We start from the raw sequence: 20,735 nt of genomic DNA on the forward strand, positions 1-20,735 counted from the left end.
GGTTTGTAGGAGCTGGAGTGCCAATAGGTAGATGGGCTAGTAGGAGGAACAACAGTCAGGAGGTCACCCTGGCTTATAGATCACCACTATCTCAACATCTCAAAAATTGGGGGGTGGCTCCCGGTGTGAGCAGCCTCTTCTGTTACATGCACAAAGGGTTCTCCCAGTGCATGCATGAAGGCCTTATAAATTTTCAGCAGGAGGCCATTAGGGTCCAGGGTCTTACCAGAGTTCAACTTACTTAAAGCTGCATAGAGTTCCCCCGCCGTGAGGTCTTCTTCTAAGGACTGTCATTTTGCATGTGAAAGGACATATAAGGGGGGATTGTGCACAAATACTCCATCAGTTCATGTGGTATAGTATCACACTGCACTTATAGATTAGAGAGGTATCACCCAAATTGTGCTGCAATGTCCCAATCCCCGTAATAGTCACTCCCTCCAAGATAAAATATTATGACAACTCCTGTGAAGTATGCTGCTAGACTTGTTACCCCATTGATAAAGGCAGGGCCAGGATGCCATCCTTATTATCTTTGCCTCATTTACTAGAGTTTGGTGAAGAAGTGCTTTGGTATGTGCAAGGCCAATGCCCAATTTTGGTTCCGGTCTGTGGAATATAGGCTTTCCAGGTTATGGGCTCGCAACTCTAGGTCTGTGATCAACTGAAGCCATCGGCAATTCTACCCAGTAGTGCAACTTATGATACTCCCTTAAATTGTTGCCTTCAAGACTTCTCAAAGCATACAAAGGGAGGATACCGAATCATGATTGAGAGTAAAGTGCCTCCCTCCACCACACCAATATTGGCTCTGCACACCTTGTCCTGGAGACACCAGGAAGAGACAACCTCCATCTTTTACGCGTCCTAGCCAGACTGATATGCAACCAGTTTTCCACTGGGGAACGATCTGACAACCCTTAAAATTTACTGAATTAAAAAAAAAACTAAACTTTTTAACTTAATTTTAAAGGTATAAAACATGTAAACTTAATTAAACACATGATTTTTAACCAAGTTTATAGAAACAAAATGAATCACATTAGCAGGAGTGGGTGACTTTATTTTTTAAATTATTTAAAAACAATGTTTATAAATGCAAATAATATAGATAATATAGTTAAATTACTTAAAAATATAATAAACATTTTATTTTTGCTATTATACCTCATAAAGAGAACTCTACCATGGTGGCAACAATCTCCAAAAACAGCTGGGAAGTTACTATCAATAACTTTATGTTTGTAAACTTTACATTTATGAAAGTCTACACATAGGTGTAAATCTTCTCTCAGAAAGTGTGACTAGCAAAAAAGTGGAGTTTTACATGTATGAGTAGCAGTAGTTCTACTATATGTAGATAAGTCGATGGACTCATGTAAATTTAATTTTGTAAATTGGCCCCTTAGAGCCCCTCTTACAGTTCAGATGTCTTAATGCAAGCATGGCTGAATCAGACTACCTTCCAAAGCTCTTATCTGTAAAGTCATAAGACAACTTTTATAATAGCAGTTTAATATATTGATGGGAGTTAATTACTAAAAAAAGCTAAAATATAATAAGTATTCATTTAATTCTGTCCAACATCAGAATGTAGACCTTTAGGGTCAGCTGTACAAAAAAGTATATGAGCTGAACATGATCATAGATGTAGTCTGCTTTCTCTTTTGGAGTTTTTTTAAACCAGTATCAAGATATGTAATTTCATTTGAAACCATATTTTCACAAAGCCTGTACTGCCCAACATTGTGTGCGGTTCAATACCTTCACCCATACCCTAGTTCATGGCGAAATAAAATTGAACCATTTTCAGAAGATGACACAGAAACATGTCTTCTACTTTAATATAAATGAATATGTCATCCATAGTTATTGGTCAAGTCGAATGTGGTTGAATCAGAGGTTATTTAAGGTTTTTGTGACTCTCTAGCTGAGGTGTGTCAAAATATCTTAAGCAGAAATATAGTTCTCTAAATATTGTTTACAAAACAATCATCTAATTTGGTGTAAGATTTTGGTTATTTCCTCCAATTGGATGATATTTTGTAAATCATATTTCTTACATATTTGTGGCAGGTGTTATTCTGACAGCAATATTCGGGTGCCACAGACTCAATAATTGTTCCGGTTTTGTTGGTGTTTGAGGTGGTTCAACCACTGATTATGACTTTCTATTCTGGAAACAATTTTTTGGAGAAGGGAAAATCATGTTAGAAAACAGTCAAGTCATTTTGAATCATTTTGCCCAGTTATGTATTGAACTAATGTGAGTATATTTCCCTTAAGGTGATTCAAAATGTGTTCATGTGTTCTTATATAGGGTTAGAGGGCCTGTTAGTGTCTCAGGTCTTATTATGGGAATTAAAACATTTTATAGCATGTAGTGCCTCTAAATAAAAGGTTTGATTTATGCCATGACAGGCTTATGGAGCTGTCTCTTTCTTGTTGGTACTGGTAGGTAATTGACATTCTCAGCCATACTGCAAAAGGGTTAATAGTTGATGAGGCAGAATTTTTTAGGGAGTGATGGGAGATAGCACACCACAAGTATTTAGCAATAGTGTGTAAATGAAAAGGTTCAGATTTCTCAATTTGTTTATTTGAATGTGCATTGAATCAAAATGTCACAAAAACAATCCTGTCTTAAGAGACAGACATAAAGAAGCTACAATCAATATAGCAAAGTTATCATGGTAGAAGAGAGAATACAACTGCCACTGTACTGTGAGTCTAGGGGCTGATTATGATGTCAGTGGAACTGCCAGGCAGCCCTTCGGTCCGACCACCGTATTTTGATGCAGGCGGTTGGACCCTTCTCAGTTGGGGGACAGACCACCACCTCCGACAGGATCTACTGATACCGACAGGGTGGCGGACGGAATCGTAGTCCCAAATGGAGGAGGTGCCAAGGCAGTCACTGGAATTACGATGTCCCTTAACGACAGCCTCTTGATGGCGGTCACACCACCATGAAAAGATTGTCAGAAATTGACTTTGGGGTGCCCTAAACACGGCCCCCGTCTCCTGTGGGCCACTGTAAAGTGGCCCTCGGGGCACATAGGGTGCACCTACACACATCCATGCACCCTGTGCCAGGCACCATGTGGCCTGGCACACACTGTGCATGGATGTGCAGGAAGTGCACTTTAACACTGCGGCTTGTGCTGTGGCCCTTTCCCAGGGTCACAGTGTTAAAGTGCACTTTACGGATGCCAGCACCGCAGTCCCATCGTAATTGGGTTTTCTGACTGCCGCCTGCTTGTCAGGCGGTTTCCTGAGTGCCTTGATAGTCTGCAGTGGTCCAACTGCCCAAAATCAAAATAAGGGCTTTAAATGTATATGCCTACTTTAAGGATAGTAAAAGGAGCAGTCAGAAGAAATTAGATTTTCTTAACCAATGTGAGAAATGTGAGAAGATCTTTTTTCCCCACACACACTATTTGTATGAGCATTTTCTCCAACACACTGGTCACATCAGGATTTAATATAAATACCACTGACATAGTAATTTTAAGTCAAAGTTGAAAGAAGCAAGCATTCCTATTCCCTTTTATATAACAGTGATCTAGCTCTAAAACCTTTATCTAACAACACATTTTGCAAAAGAAGCATCTTTTAAAAGAATTGTACATAGGGTCAGCAAGGTGGGTGGAGTTTGGCTGAGATCAGGTTACAGAAACTTTGATGTGATTAAAAAGAGATCATGTAATTGGCACAGTGCAATTAGCACAAGCTACTGACAGGTTTTACAATATTCAAACCTACGAATTCACATTGTGGAGTATAAGACAATTTTCGTAAAATTGCCTAGAATATTCCGGTAAAGTGCAGAAGCAAAAAGGGCATTGTATTCAACATCCATAGGTTTCAACACAAGCCAGAAAGCAACTAGACCACATCTACTTCTACATATGACTTTTTATGTTCCCAATACCTTGAGCGGGCTTTCGTCTTTGGGTAGTCTTTCACTCAGCATTTAATAGAAAACTTACATAGGTGAAAAATGAAAATATGTAATATGTGAGAATGTCATCTCGCATTGATGGTATATAATCTCTCTTTCATCCAAAATAAGGGTGCAGATACCCCAATACACTACAGAGAGTGTTTGGAAGCTCAGTGTAGACTGAGCTAATTGTAGCCTATGAGTTAAACACCATAGCCCTCATTAAAAGAACAATTTATTTTTATGCAACAGCTGCTTATGAGAAGAATGATTCCACTTTGCAGATCACTGCCTTTAGTTATAGTGTGGCCTTTAGCACACAAACAATAAAACATTTTTGCCACGTACTGGTTCCATTCTCTGCTTGTTCATCGGCTCAAAAGGGAGCAATGTGCCTGTTTTCTATTAAGTGCGAATATATACAGCTTTTTTTATGCATTACCAGGTATATGGGAATTTGATATTGATTGATTAGGGTTTTTAAACTACTACAATAAACATCAAGCGATTTACAAGAAAGAGGCCTAGACTCTCAATTCTGCACCCAACAAAATATAGGGTTTAAAATAAAAAAGTGGTGCTCAGATCAGGGAAACACAGCCTCCTGGTTCCCCATAAGCAGATACAATCCACACATTTATATACAAAAAAGATCAGCACCCACTATATGTCAATATTCTCAAGATAATCTGTTCTGTTTCAACATCAATACAGCACTGGTTCTAGATCTTTGTTCAATTTACCAAATTTACTTCAGAACTTCCCATATTCATTAAGATTGCTTCAAACATGTTGTGTGTTCAAAATTCTTTGTTGATGGTATATAAATAAGTTCACATCAGCGTAGCCAACGAGACTTCTTCAGGGCTTTGTCCTTCTAGAAATGCATTTCTCAAAGCATCCGTTTTTGTTGGTTTACACAGAAGGAACCTTGATTGTTAAGATAAGTATCTTAGTTTTACCACGGGAAAGTTCAGCACTCAAAATATCGAGAGTTTCTTATATGGACCATGTCGTCATTTAAGCCTAGTCAATAGTATGCAGTGTATGTGCACCACCTCCGGGTTAAGAGCCCAATATATATACATACATATTTTTTAATCAGAGCTTTGGATCTATCACTAATCTCTCTATCACAAACTATTTTACTACCAACAGAAAGAATGGAATTCGATTCTGATAGGCAGTTCCTGTATCTAAAATAATTTTTCATTGAGAGTAAAACTAATGCTCTGTCCTGATAGGTGTCTTTTAAAGTATCAAATGAGGCAGCCTTACCTGTATTGAAAATGTTTTTCTGCACAATCTTAAGGAATGTTGTATATGCTGTAAGATATTTCAACATATCATAGTGCCCTCAATCATATTATATAATATATTAAATTATACTATGTCAGAATGTCATATTTGTTCCACATTTTAAGAATGTAACAAAATGCATTGCTACTAGAAGTGCAAATAAAAAAATTGATGTAGTACAATCTTGTAACTGGTGGGTGGCGGGGAGTCATATTATAAAATGTAACTTGTGTTTGCTGTGGAACTGCTTTTAGTAATAAACATTAGTATTTTTTTTTAAAGACTATGGCATGTGTTCATTTGAAGAGGGCGGTATACATATGTGAGAAAAATAAGGCTTGGTAAGAAGAGATACTATTTTACTATAAACATTGAAACACAAGTAAAATGCACTTTTGGTTGCTTGTAGAAGTCTAAAGACCAGGCGATCAATCCTGCTCAAATGCCAGTAACTAGAAGAGGAAGGTCAATGGGTCACAGATGATGATGTGTTTTACTAGGAGGCAAACAATTAGTGTGTTTGTAGGGAGAGGTGAGAGGCTTCTGCAAGGGGAGATAATATTAAGGATAAACGTGAGTGATTGGATATTAGAAACAATAAATACAGGAACATGGTGAGTTGATATATATTACTGAGGGATAAATTAACGTTGTGAGAGTTTGCACAGCATGGCAAGGGGCCATAAATGCACAAAGCACCTCAGAGGAATTAAATATATTGTAATTCTACTGGCAAAGCACAGGTGGCAAAAAGAAATAGCTGCATAAAAACTTGCCAAGCAAATTGAATAAGACATATTTATAACTAGTTGAACAGCTGTTTATGCCTCGATAAATTATGAAAGAAATATATCACTTGGAAGGGTCTTGAAAATTTGAGACACATACCTATAACATTCCCGCTAGGTTTATGGTTACTTGAACAAACGTACAGCTTAGCATTCAATAAAATATTACCTCGAAATTAAATGTGCAACTTGTGTATCTCTTACATTTGTATCACTTTGCAGATTTTACCAATGGCATGAATTGATAATTATTTGTCAAATCTTTTTGTTATAATATTAGTGTTCGCCATAATATACACTTCGCTACATCACTGATCTGCTGAACATCTCATTTAAAGGGTTCTTTAAATACTGATACAACTACATATGTAAATACAAGTACATTCAGCTTTTTCTATCTAACATTAACCTCTAGCGACAGCAGAAAAAGTGTGAACAATAAACATAAATCAATAGTTTATTATAATATGTTAACGTATTAAGTTACTAATGGTGCCATATTTCATTTGCTTACTTTAACAGCTGGATCTAAGATTTTAGTGAAAGATCATCGACCTGCTTTAGGAACCCCGAGCCCAAAATTAAGTGGTGAGTCTCTACAAATCTTATCTCATGTGTCTGTTGTTTCATTTTCATTCCAAAAGGTTAAGTAGAATTTAAGCAAAACTCCTTTATAGCCTAAGTTCAAAGTTTGGCACAGTGCCAAAGTATAAACTTTTTTTGACCTGCAAGTGCATCAAGATCACATGAAATGTTAACTCATCTGTTTGGCACTTTTATGTTGTGACATAAAACATGTTATGGATTGCAAAGGTATTCTGCTGAGAGAACCTCAAGGCTCTATCCAAGTTCGATTCCATGGGCTTGGGCATATCTTTAAGGAGCCCTGGATCACCTGTGGACAATTCCTTACAATACCTTCAAATGATAAAGGATACCTGTAGAGGCTATGCCCAGAAGCATACTCACTGTACTGGATATCAAACTGCACATTGCTTCACACCTGTCTAGTTTCAGTTTTACAATTTGATAAAAGCAGTTATCTCTCTACTAGATCTTAATGAATCTTCTCTTCCAGAGAGTACTCCTTTGAACATTTCATTTGGGGAAAATCATATCTGGCTGCTCTGTAGAAGTGACATAGTTGGTACAGGGCTAATACACACCAGACAATAGATTTCAGCCCACTCAGAATTTGAGTTCAGGTTGATAACTATAATTTCCACATTCGTCAGCGGATTCTTCTTGAGTTTCGAATCTGCAGTAGGTATAGATCTCATTTTCGCTGGAGGACCAATTTGGGGGTTTAGATAAAAATATGAAGCAAGACCTTTCCAACAGTATTCATGTTAAATATATGGACAAATTCCCAGGTGTTTTCTCTACATGTGCTGTTGGGACTTCTTCAGCTGTGATTTCCTTCTTCAAGTCTGCAAAAAGTAGATTTGCAGAAATATGTTAAGAAAAAATAGTCTCTCAGACGTAACAAACCTATTTGACTTAAAAAGAAACGTCCCCAAAGGCTGGACCTTTTCAAGAACTCACAGGATGCCCCCGAACTACAAAGATATTCCTTACATAACTAGGAACAAACAAGCTAGCCCTTTGCATATTTCAGAGAGCAATAGGTCTGGGAGGACATTTCCATTGAATACGCTTTCAAAACACTAGACTCAATTATACACATAAATTACCATAAGACTGGGTAAATTTGTATAATGTTATATTTTGTATCTTTTGAGTGAAATGATCAAATCAGTATCCTTGTGAATTTCAGCCATCAGATAATTCACCGTCACAAGACCTGATACAAAACAAATGCCAATTTACAATATTTTGTGAGAAATAAGGGTACAGTTTAAACTGGCTGTCATTCCAGTACGAATGTTTAAGCCACAAATGTGCATTTTGGGAATGTTAACGAAAAACGTTTTATTTCACTCTTCAATAAATGAGCATATTTTTAAATGTGCAAACATCTGGAGCTATTACTGGCAACTTACAATATGCCATGTATTAACTGTGATATGCAAAGCAGTGCGAGGCTAGTACCCGGTCCTGTGAAAGTCATTTTTCAATGCGCAGGGCAATGATCATTCTATGTGCAGCACACGGTGTCAATGCCTGGTCATAAGTGTCATGTAGATGGAATTGATTACCCTGGTAAAATCTGATACCCCTGTGTTCTAAATTTATTAGGTGTGATAAGTTCTATCAAACGTATTGAACATGAAACTGGAGATCTGGGTCCTCCCTGCACAGAAATACATAGGTTTTGAGATCTACCTGGATTTGTTTCCTGAAATTGTCAGCTTTGATCGGCCAACATGTATTAGAAGATGCCAACTTTATTTCACCCATTAAATACCAGTTGCTATAAATTGCACACACCATCAAATAGAAGTGCATACAGGAGCTTGCTCTGGAGTCAGGTTTTCCATGGCACTTGTTATCAGGCCTGCCAGAAATTGGGTAATTAATCTGTGAGAGGCGACATCTACGAACATAATATACAGTTTAACGTTAGCCAGGACACGGTTCTGAGAGAATCTCACCTCAACCATGGCACAACTTGCAGTCAGTTTGGAGAGATATTAAGTTCCAGCAGTAAAAACAAATTTTAAGTCGCGTAAAAAGACATAATACACCCCTTAACCTATTCAGAAAAGTAGAGAAAAAGTCATCGCATTCATTTCAATGGGAACTGGAGCATGGGCGTCCGCAGAAATTTTTCCAGGGGGGGGCTAACCTGGCAAATGAAGGGGCGTGGCTAATGTTAATCAATAGGGGCGGGGCTAAAATGGCAGACAATCAGGATCGGGTAATGCTCAGGCCAAGCTGAGAAAAAAAAGTAGTGAATTCTGCATTTGAAACTGGGCAAAAATTAGAGCACACATGAACCCTAAAATTACCCCCTGGTCTCTTAAAACTCATACATTCCCTGATCCCTAAAATTGTCCCCCTGGCACCCCAAAACCCATAACCCATACCCGCCCTCACCCCTAAAATTGTCCCCCTGGCACCCCAAAACCCATACCCGCCCTGAACCCTAAAATGTCCCCCCCCTTGCACCCCAAAACCCATACCCACCCTGAACCCTAAAATTACCCCCCCATGGCACTCCAAAACCCATACCTGCCCTGAACCCTAAAATGTCCCCCCCCCTTGCATTCCAAAACCCATACCCACACTGCACCCTAAAATCACACCCCTGGTACCCCAAAACCCATACCCACACTGAACCCTAAAATTACCCCCGGCACACCTACACCCATACCCCCCAGGAACCCTCAAATTACCCCCTGATACCCCAAAACCCATACCCACCAGGACCGTAAAATGACCCCCTGGTACCCCAAAACCCATACCCCCCATGAACCCTAACATTATCCCCCTGGCACCCCAAAACCCATACCCACCCTTAACCCTAAAATTACCCCCATGGTACCCCAAAACCCATACCCACCCTGAACCCTAAAATTATCCCCTGGCACCCCAAAACCCATACCCACACTGCACCCTAAAATTACCCCCTGGCACACCAACACCCATACCCGCCTGGAACCCTAAAATTACCCCCTGGCACCCCAAAACCCATACCCACCCGGAACCCTAAAATGACGCCCTGGCACCCCAATCCCTAATCCACCCTGAACCCTAAAATTACTCCCTGGCACCCTAAAACACACACCCAACCTGAAGCCTTAAGTTACAACCTGGCACCCCAAAAGCTGAACACTACGAGCTTACACTACATTTGCATATTCGGAGGGGACTGTCCTTGACGTTTCCATGCATGTAAGTCTAGAACACCGTTCACTTAGAGTAACCTAGATATGCAGCCAGTAGGTAATGCTGATGCTGTAGAATGCATTAAAGTTACTGGAACTTACTTAAAAACTGCTGCCTGCTCTTCTGATACTATTCAGTGGAGTCGGGCTGATGAGCAGCACTGTCGTCCTGGCATCCTGCCCCTCCCGAAGGTCTCACTGTGTAGATAGATGTAGGTCAAATGTCTCCTGGTTTCTCCTTGCCTGGGCCTCCTCTACTTCTTCGTTGGTGCCCTTTGATGCAAAAAGAGACAGATCCATGGCCCTGTTCATCATTTATCTGGTGAGCAGCGCCGTGGATGTGTATTCCATACAAGTGCACAGAAAGCAGGGGGAAAGGGATGGCAGTGCAGGTGACGCTTTTCCTTTGTAAAGTAATTCCTGCTGGCGTCATTAGGAGCACTTCAAAATGGTGGTCAGGTGGATGGAATCCACCTTGTTCCATCGGAATGCCTTTACCTAGATTTTTACCATTATGTGGTAAATAAAATATTACGCTCTCAGAATTTTTAGTATATAAATAAGATCATGCATAAAGCAAGAGGCTGAGTCTGTGGTATCAGGTTCATAAAGGGCTTTATTCCAATAACTCGAGTCAAAGGGAGAATATTACCATCACCACAAAGGATCTGGAAAGGGACTCAAAAGTATTCTCAATATTCTCAAAAAATTATTCACAGAGTACAGTATATATATATTTCTCAATTGTACGTAAGCAAAAGAGCAAGAGAGAATGAGATAAGAGCATGTGGGCGTGTAAGTAGGCGTGAAGGTGGGCGTCCATGTGGGCGTCCACCTGATGATAATGGGTAATTTGTCATGTGTGGGTGGATACCTGGAGGGGGTTGCGTGATCTGCTGGAATTGTACTGGAACTTTGCCTTACTTGTGCTCAACTCGAGCATGACGTGTAACTGACGTGGGGATGGTTGCTATGCAACCGGACAAGTCTGGAAGTGAGGCCTTCAGTGAGTGAGGCCTTCAGTGTCAGGACGACCAGCACATCTTGTATTATCTGATATCCGATGTCTGGAGCAGAGACTGATTTGTGACATAGGTTGCTCATCACCAAGAGCCGATGTGGCATCTATTTCTTCATTTACTTCATTTACTGCAGAGGCCTTACATGGGGGCTATGTGCTTTTTACTGACGTGAGCTTTGCAATCTCACAAAGAGAAACAGTAAGGCTGGGCTCCCTCCTTGCAGATCGGTCGCGTTCATTCCTCCTTCACCAGGCAAGAATGCGGCTCTGTAGGAGTAAGCAGATAACCGTGCTCAATACTGTCTCGGCACCTCGGTCGGGGCCCCTTTGGCTGAGGCCCAAGTGTACAAGGCCAAGGATACGTAGCTGCAGCTTTCAGAGCGTTCTGAGGCATGAAACCTCTTTTCGGCTCTGGCTGAGCCATAAACATGGGCTTCATGAAAATGCAGGAAAACATGATGAAAAACGTGTAGGCCTCAATACAGATTTGTCGTTTCTCTCATGGGAGACTGGATGATGGCAGGCCACGTTATAGCATAAGCATCATGATAGAAAGGCCATGGAGGGGAAATACATAGGTTACATGTATGTGCACATAAGCGTTGGGGGGGCACATGGGGACACATAGGCCTCATAGATTTTTATTTTCCTCATTCCCTCCTTGTACCCTAGTGAACCCCCTATGTAACGTCTATTTACATGAGACAGTCGATCTGTTCTTGCAGCATTATTTTTCCATTTTCAATGCTTTGTAAATAGGGATGTGGAACACATGCAGTAGCACACAGGCCACAAATGGCCGGGCCACACTGCAGACATAGGCAACAACTGAATATCATTAATAGTATCAACCCACAGACGGTCAACACTTTCTATCCCCAAGCCGATATTAATCCCCAGAGCCAACCGGACCATGTCCACGTGCCTGGGTCTTGATGTATGTTTTGGGCAATCTTGTGGAGCCTTGTTATTGCTTTGTATTCTTTGGCATCACCGTTGATGGATGTCATTAAGGAAAACCATGCTCCGCAAGAACCATTATGGGAGAACGGAAAAGGAAAAAGAGGCAACACTCCCTTTACCTTCTGATACGGGGGAAATCAGCCACAGACCCAGCAGTCTGTAGCATTGCTAGTCTGATGTGAATGGTGCAGTATCTGAATAAAGGTATTGTTGCGTAAGGCAAGTCGATATGATAACTCATGGGATGGCAGATCACTAAATGTGTGCTTTATGGTATCATTAGTGGAGGAGTGTAAAAGTGAGGCAATAGGAGGAAAAATAGCATGTAGTATTAAGCTGATACATATTATCGTGATGCACAGAAGAGATAGAAAAATTACAGTCACTATACATCTACCACGTAATATTTTACAGTATTTGCTTTTTATCTTGCTCTTTTTATCAATGTTATTGTCCAAGATCTTATGCAAGCCAGAATACATGTTCAACCGCTTCACCACCTAGTGGACTTAATTGATCAAACGGGTTCTGACTTTTTAGATCTAAGTTTAGCTTTGTGGAAACTGCTGGGGAGTCTCCTCTTAGAAAATGGTGTTCAAAGTCTGAAAAAGGTATTTTCCTTTGTAAAAGAGTGGTGAAGGTGCAACCATCCTTTCCGCCCTTTGACTTTAACGGCCGTCCCCGTGGTCCAGAGCACTGACTTTGGCGCCTTCCATCCAGGAGCGATGGAGTATTCTTTGACCTGGGTGTTGTCAGGGAAGGCGGCAGCAACCTGCGAACAACAAGAGAGTAGTGCAGACATCAAGGAAGCCAGGTAATCTGTCAGCATGTTACTATCAACATCAGTAATCTGTTAGGCATTGGAGTGCCCCACATATTTGGTAGTCTACCAAAGACCACTTCATAGGGAGATAAGCCTGTTCTAGAATGAGCTACCATTCGCATGTAAAAGAGGGCAACCGGCAGGGCTACCATCCAATCTACACCTTTGTCTGCGCAAGTTTTTAATGTCTGATTATGTCTTTCTACAAGGCCTGCTGCTTCAGGATGTCGCACACAATGGAATTTCCAGGTATACCCTAACAGAAGGGACACCTGCTTCATTAGTACCAGGACATATTTGTAACCTCTACATCTGTTTATTTCGATATAATCCATTTGGAGCACTTCAAAAGGGTGGTCAGGTGGATGGAATCCACCTTGTTCCATCGGAATGCCTTTACCTGGATTGAATTGGCAACAGATCATACATGTTCTGACCTTTTGTTTCGCTGCTGCACGCAGGTGCTTGTTGAACCATATATTCTGTAAGCTATCTATCATTGCTTTCTCTCCTAAGTGTGCAGGACTATGTGCGGTATTTATAATCACTTGTACCATCGAATCAGGAAGAAACCATGTGGATTTGCCCTTATTCATCCAACCCTGATCAGTCAGTACCCCTCCTTGTTCCGACCATTTCTTTAATTCGTCCATAGTAGCATGTGTCTGAATGTCTTGTACATCCCTGGAAGGATCCCTAACTGTCATGGCTTTGGACAGTGATAGTATCTGTGATTTTGTCATGTCTAGTGGGGTCTGAGCTGTCTGTTTAGCTGTTCGGTCTGCCAGATCATTGCCTTGGGAAATGGTATCTGTGGCTCTAGTATGTGCTTTACATTTTAGGATAGCTATGGCTGTTGGTAAATGTATTGCTTCCAGTAGGGCTTGAATAAGGGGGCCATGCTGTATCTTGGCCCCATGAGAGGTCAAGAAACCTCTTTCTCGCCACAGAATCGGTGTAAATGTTTACTCTCAGGTGCTTAGCTCTTATGCACGCTTGTGTCAGGGCGATGAGCTCTGCTGCTTGTGCTGACAATATGTCTATTCTTTTAGTCTCTATTATTACAGTATCAGTAGTCACTGCATATGCTGCCACTAATTCTCCCGCCCCTGTCCTCATGCATGAGCCGTCAACTTATAGTGTTAGGTCGGGGTCTGGGAGTGCAACGTCTGTCAAGTCTTGTCTTGGTTTAGTCACGGTATGTATTACTTCAACACAGTCGTGTGGTGAAACGCTTTCTGTACTGGAGGGCAAAAGGGTAGCAGGATTCAGTATGTTGCATCGTCTGATCTCTATGTGTGGTTAAAATAGCGTCAACTCATAACCTGTCAGTCTAGCTACAGTCAGGTGTTGTGTTTGTGTCCGGTTCAAGAACCTCTACTGCGTGTGGTACTTGTACTGTCAGAGGGTGGCCCAGCACTATCGAGTCACTTTGTCTTATGGCTAAGGCCGTTGCTGCAACTGATTTTAGGCACGCAGGCAAAGCCTGTGCTACTGGGTCTAATGTACTAGAAAAATAAGCACAGGGCTTGTGTTTTCCTGCATGATCTTGTGTTAGGACAGATAGTGCTGTTCCATCCCGCTCTGTCACAAAAAGCATAAACGATTTGTTGTAATCAGGGTTTGCTAAAACTGGTGCTTGACATAAAGCTCTCTTTAATTCTTCAAATGCCACAGTGTGTTCTTGTGTCCAAGAGAGGACTTTAGTAGAAACTGCCTCCTGTGTCGTCAACTGTATTAGGGGCTTGGCTATGTAAGCATACTGGGGAATCCACTGCCTGCAATATGAAGTGAGGCCAATGAATGCACTTACCTCCTTTTGTGTCTTGGGCTGTGAAAAACCAGAAATCAATTGAATACGTTCCGGTGCCCACAACTAATTCCCCTGAAAGATCACAATAAAACATGAGAAAAAGGGGAAAGCACCATACCTATTTCCTCGGCTTAATTTCTAAGGGGGCTAATTTCTAAGGGGCTTAATTTCTTAAGGGGCTAGCGGGAAGCGAACCTCCTCAGGGGCCAGCAGAAAGCCAATATTCTCCTCCTTCCCCCCTTTTTGACAGGAGGAAATCTGAAACAGATTTCACTGCTGTCAAACACTATCAAACCCTGTGTCTTGTCAACACTATTAATCCCTGTGTGTAGCTACTGGGCGTAAGCAAAATTATAGGAGATACACAGCGTATTTGAAACGGCGAGAAATCCTTCAAATTAATGTACAAACCTCATTGTGTTAGCTCATAAGCTGGCCAAATGACATCTCATATGCAAATGTCCCTATTACATGAACCTACACCAACCTGAAGTCAATAGTAATGATAGGAGGCCCTAATAGGAATGCTAAATTACCTAAATATTCGGAAAACCAAGTTCAAGAACAGTTGTTAATGTTGATAATTAATAATTTATCTGCTAAAGAAATCAGTCATTTTGCAATAATTTCCACCTATACAATAAATAGCCTAATTTAAAAACAAGTCAACTTTTGGGGCCACCACTTACAAGAATGAGCTTACTAAAGCAAACTTTAAAAAGGAAATCCTGTCAGATATTTTCTCATTACCCTAAATACCGAGCCTCATTTGTCACTCTGGGGTGGCAGTCCTTATTTAAAACAGGCCTTTCAAGAGTCAAGATGCGAGTGCATAGATCATAATGGTTCCTTAATGTCCAATCTGGAAACATATGACCGAGGCTGCCTGTCTATAAGAGAAAGGCAGTCATGTGATACATATTTTAGTCTTGCATAACTTTTTTCTTCTTTTATTCATCTCCAATACCAATCAGACATACACTGATAACGTGTTGTCTGCTATTTTGACAGCATGATAAAGGAAATATCATGTCTGTGAAATTTAGTAATTGTGAACAAGTTCCAGCCAAGCGCTGCGCAAAGATTTACGTCGTCACGTCCATCTCTGTAACGCCCAGGAGAACTTGTATCAATGCCAAACATACTGGTCAATACAACACAAAAACAAAACATATATAAAATACATATGCCAAGCCATCAGTATACCAAGCACAGAAAGCATAGACAATTACATGAACATATATAAATGAGCAGCGATGCGCAATTACAGTACCTACAGCTCAGAGGCGAACATTCTGGCCTGCTTAATTTGCAGGCTTATAATCAATAATTGATTTACCTGCCCTATACACCCCCAACTGACAGTGGGTCATCCCAATGATGACCAGCTGGCAGCTGAAATCACCGTGTCAAGTCTGACACACAGGATCAGCAACAATAATCAAAAATGAAGAACACACGAACCTGTCTTTTTTTTATAAAAATGAGCTATGCATCTTTGTACACAATGTACCCTCATGTCCTAGTCGAAGATGCATCTCCCATCTTTCCTCACAGACCCGTAACCACTGGATCATTTATCCAATGCAACTGGTGGCAGCTTGTGGCCATAATTCAAAAATGTCTGAATTTGAAAATCGTTTTTATATAGGCATATAGCCCTTAAAATTCCAAGCAAGAGCAACATTTTACTTTCTGGCCAGAAGCAATATAACATTTGCTAAAAAATAAAACAAATCTTCTCCATAGACATTTCTCAGGGCACTGGTTTTGCACAGAATAGAACAAGGGAATCTTTCTCGACTTACATTTCTCAGCTGCCCTGTCTTATCAGAGAAGCTAAAAATAGCCCCTCAGCGCGGCTTGAGCCTGGGCTGCCAGCCATCTTTTTTTGTTTTTCCTACTCCTGGCCCCCAAGGCTCTCCGGCTGCAGGCATTACACAGATGCGATGTCAGAGAAGCTTTCTAAGCAGTGCCTCTGTTCTGCTCCTCTCACCGGCCCCCACCTACACTGGCTACAAGGTCAGAATCTGTCTCCGATTTCTGTATCACATTCTGCTCTACACAGCCCCCACCTTCTCCTCACTCTGAAGCTGTCAAAGACAAAAAGACTACTCAATTCCATAAAAACTGCAATAATTCGCCCAATTGAAAAATTATTTTTACATACAATTTGCTCTCAGGGGGTCATAATCTTACCGACTTGACCCAGCACATTGGCTCACTGGACCACCAAGAACACAAACCTGTATTCTTGAACAATTTGCAAATTCGAAATACCCACAGTTCTTTTTCTCAAGCTAAACCCTTAATGGATCACTAATTATTTTTCGTTAACACTTTGTACATTAGGGGTGTCATCAAATCACAGGTGTTGCTATTACCCTAGCTACACCCCTCAAGTCCCTTTTAACAACGTAATCAAATGTTGGACCATGAAAACACCAGCTATGCGCTGTTCGTTTGGTGGGAGGCTCAAGAACCTTTGGGCTACTATATCATTATTATATGTATCGTGGTACTTGCGGTGGCACTCTAACTGGTCCTTCTACTGGGGCCACTCTTGCTACGTCCTCTGAAAGGACGGGATAAATACCAGCAACGTCAGTATTTCTTTCTCTGTCAGCCTGCGCTCATTTTACCTGCTCCACTTCCTCCTGTAACATCTTTTCCTTGGCTTTTCCAGACTCCAGTCTACTTCTCTCTGCTTCGTGAAACACTTACTCTGTCCTCCTGTGTGACTCCTTGCGCCAAAACTCAATGGCATCCTTCCGAGCTGGTCTACATTTTCTCTTTCATAAGAGTGTTTCGTTGTCTGTCTACTTGTTCTGCTTTTACTCGGATACCTTCCTCAACTAATACGTTTTCTCGGGCTTTGTCTGAATCCTCCCTACTGTTATCCTCTTTTCTGAGCATTTTCTCTATGCGTCTATGCTATTCTTTACGCCATAATTCAATGGCATTTTTCTGTGACTGTCTGGCTTTCTTTTTCCATAATGCTTCTTCTACTCTCATGATGCAATCTGCATCCCATGTCCCAGCAGCGGGCCATCTCTGACTCTCTGCTAAATCCTTGGTGTAGTCCACCCATAGATCAAGATATAATACGGCATCTAGGCCATGTTTATGGTACATAAAGTACCCTGTAGTGTCCCTAGGTGGAATAGGAACAGCTTCCTCGAGTATCCCTTTTCTAGTTTTTATCTGTCTTAATTTTGAAAATAACGGCATTTTGAACCTTGCTACTTAATTCTTACTCGGTCTTGAACACAATAATTACAATAAACACAATAATGAAGATCGAACAATCACTCATACCACGACATTTAAAACACATTAAAACATTTTAAAATGAACAACAATAATTAGAATAAAACTAGCTAACTGCATAATACTAGATGTACTGCTAAACAGTACAGATACACTGCTGAAACAGTGCAGACCAGGTCTGTGTACCCAAACCCGTCTTGACCGGCACAAACTAATGTGCACGTCTAGATGCGTCCCCAGCAACGGTACTCACCGGGAAGCACGGAACGGAAGGCCTCGGAAGTCTGGACTGGACTAGACCAAACTGGACTGGACTCGACTCGTGACTTAGATACTTCGGAACTTCGGAATCTGGTGGGCCTCTGTATACCTCGGACACAGCTCTCTCGCAGGTGGGCTCTGGGTAGGACAATCTGCGTTCCTCACCGCCTCGTATGGATGCCTGGTCGCAGTCTGTCCCCTTCGTTGGCCTGAGGGAGTTGGCGGGAAGACCCGCGACGTGCGCGCTTGAAGTCCGTCACGGCTATGGAAGGGGGCAAAACTGGACCTTCATCTCCGGCGTGTGGGGAAAGAGATTAAACTGTTCGGGCGTCATAGCCCAGGGTTTGCTGTCTGTGCACTTGTATGGAATACACATCCATACAAGTGCACAGACAGCAAACCCTGGGCTATGACACCAGCAGAAATTCCTATATAAAAGAAAAGCGTCACCTGCACTGGCCATCCCATTCCCCCTGCTGTGCACATCTTCCCACTCCCACCCCATGCTCACATTCACAACACATCAAGTGCTTAGGTGAAATCCCTGCCTTCAGGCAAGAATATCACCTCGGTGGCACCAGTCTAAAAGAAAACAAAGGGTGGGGGCAGGGAGGGTCGCTGAAACCGTTCAGAGGCGGGCTGGCTCGGGCTGGTTCTGGGCCTCTCAGAAGGGGTCATAAAAATCACATTCTCGGATGCTTAGCATTCAACCATGGCTAGTTCTTTGCACCTGGTGGTGGCTCAGATCAAAGTAGGCGCTTTACAAGCGTAATATGCTACATGGAAATAATACAGAAACACAACCTCCGGGAAATGCTTAACGCTCTAAGGGAATGAAATATTAAGTAAAACGTCAAACACAAACAGGAACTAAATCGCTTACATGGATTGCCTTTTTACATTCATTATTTAGAAATCGATCAGTGTTTATGTCAGAATAAAGGGCATGACGTTAGAGCCCGATAAGGACCCGTTGCAACGTCCTCTGCGACCCGGGGACCCGGCCAATTTAAAGCCCTGGCTGAGGGGTCACTTCAATGTGAGATGAAGATTGGCAACAAAAGGGCCCCCACATGCAGAAGATTTCTTGAGAAATCCCTGTTCTGGAATGGGACTGAGCAGGACGTTTGTGGCTCATGGTTCCCGCGCAGCTTGTAGCGTGTCTTGTCCCTGCTAGTGGAGGTGCGTGCTTCAGTCAAGCTTCTGGGCTTCAGTCCTGTCGAGATCTGCGCATCCCAGCGTTTCACACTGTAAGTACCATGGATGCGTTGGTGAATGCTTTGCAGACACGTTTGGGTGAACTCTGTACTTTTGGTGACGTCATGTGTGAACGCTGCGCCCGAAGTGAACTCACCAGTTAATGTAGGGTGACCAACTGACGTGGCTGCCAAATTCAGGATGGTAAGTGTAAAAATTCAGGACAAAGGGTCAAAATTCAGGACGAAAATTCAGGACAAAAGGTAGGTTTTACAGAAACATCAGAGGAAGTTGCGCGATAGTATAAAAGTAAGTAAATAGACAACCACTTAAATACAAGTCAAAATAAGTTTATATCAAGTTGAGGCAATCGTGCACTTCACGGTTTTTTGGTATGCGCACAGCTTTGAGCAACTGTGCAGGTCTTTTGGAGGTATTTCATATGATAATAATCTATTTATATGGTTACTGCACTGGGTTAGCCAGTCTGATATTTTGTTTACAACTCATGGTCTTGAGCAGACATGTATGGTGCGAGAAGTGCTGAGGAAGATCTGCTCGGATAGACTTTGTTACCAGCATCTCTTACCTGAGTGCCATTGTGAGATGTAAAGCGGCAAGCATAGGTGATTTAAAGGGAGGATTGCTGTGATGAACCCACTGTAGGGAACGCATTATGGGTGTTTCAGCAAGTGGAACTTAAAATATGGAATCTGACTTTGCTTATGGGGGCTTCGCAGAGAGTTGCAATAGCTGACGGAAGTCACAAAGGTGCTTTTCCCTGCAGCTTTCTTAAAGAAGGCAATGTCAATACACTATCGCATAGTTTATTTTTGACACCTTGCCTATTGTTACAAACACAATATACATCTCAAGCACAGCTTATGGCACTATGAGGCTCTCCCTAAAACCTTACACCTAAAACAAAGCATGCAAACATTTACAATTACTAGTGTAACATTCAAGTAGTAGTTGGGTGTCACTCAAAATGTCGTATGTATGATGTATGGATCCCACACATAAGTACACAGCAAATACAGAATAGTAATACATAGGCAAGGGAATAGCCAGAAAATTGAAATACCTCCCAATTTGAACTAAAGCTCTTATGGCACCAAGAAAGCAAAGTAAGTCATCATAACCCTCCCCAGAAGGGGTATATTGTCCAGGGATCTAGTCATTCATCCTTCCATCAAACCCCTGACAGCTACCATTTCAAATGTACTTTCTGTTATCTATTAGTGTTTTCATCTACCATTCAGTCTTTCACCATTCATTCTGTTCTTCCAACTGTGTTCCCATCCATATCCAAACCTTTTCAACCATTTGCAAACCTATCCAACGTCTATTTGTCCATCCATCATTTCACTCATCCATTTACCCTTTCACCCAATCCATCCATCATCCATCCACCCTTTCACCCAATCCATCCTTTCACTCATCCATCCACTCTTCCACCAATCCATCCATTCACTCACTCATCCATCCAACCATTTACCCTTTCACCTAAGCCATCTTTTCACTCATCCATCCACTCGTCCACCCATCCATCCACTCCTCCAT

The 20,735-nt window shown here is 41.6% G+C and overlaps 1 protein-coding gene across 1 annotated transcript in view; it reads left to right on the top strand.

Annotated features, from left to right (window-relative positions):
• The window catches only part of CSMD3 (CUB and Sushi multiple domains 3), a 2,836,509-nt gene that overhangs the window by 2,743,566 nt on the left and 72,208 nt on the right, over window positions 1–20,735 (top strand). The window contains exon 65 of the mRNA XM_085605076.1: window positions 6,556–6,621. Within this exon, the coding sequence (XP_085461202.1) occupies window positions 6,556–6,621 (66 nt within the window). The remainder of the gene's footprint in view (window positions 1–6,555; window positions 6,622–20,735) is intronic.

This window comes from Triturus cristatus, chromosome 5_1, assembly GCF_964204655.1.
Source record: "Triturus cristatus chromosome 5_1, aTriCri1.1, whole genome shotgun sequence".
Lineage (NCBI taxonomy): Eukaryota > Metazoa > Chordata > Amphibia > Caudata > Salamandridae > Triturus > Triturus cristatus.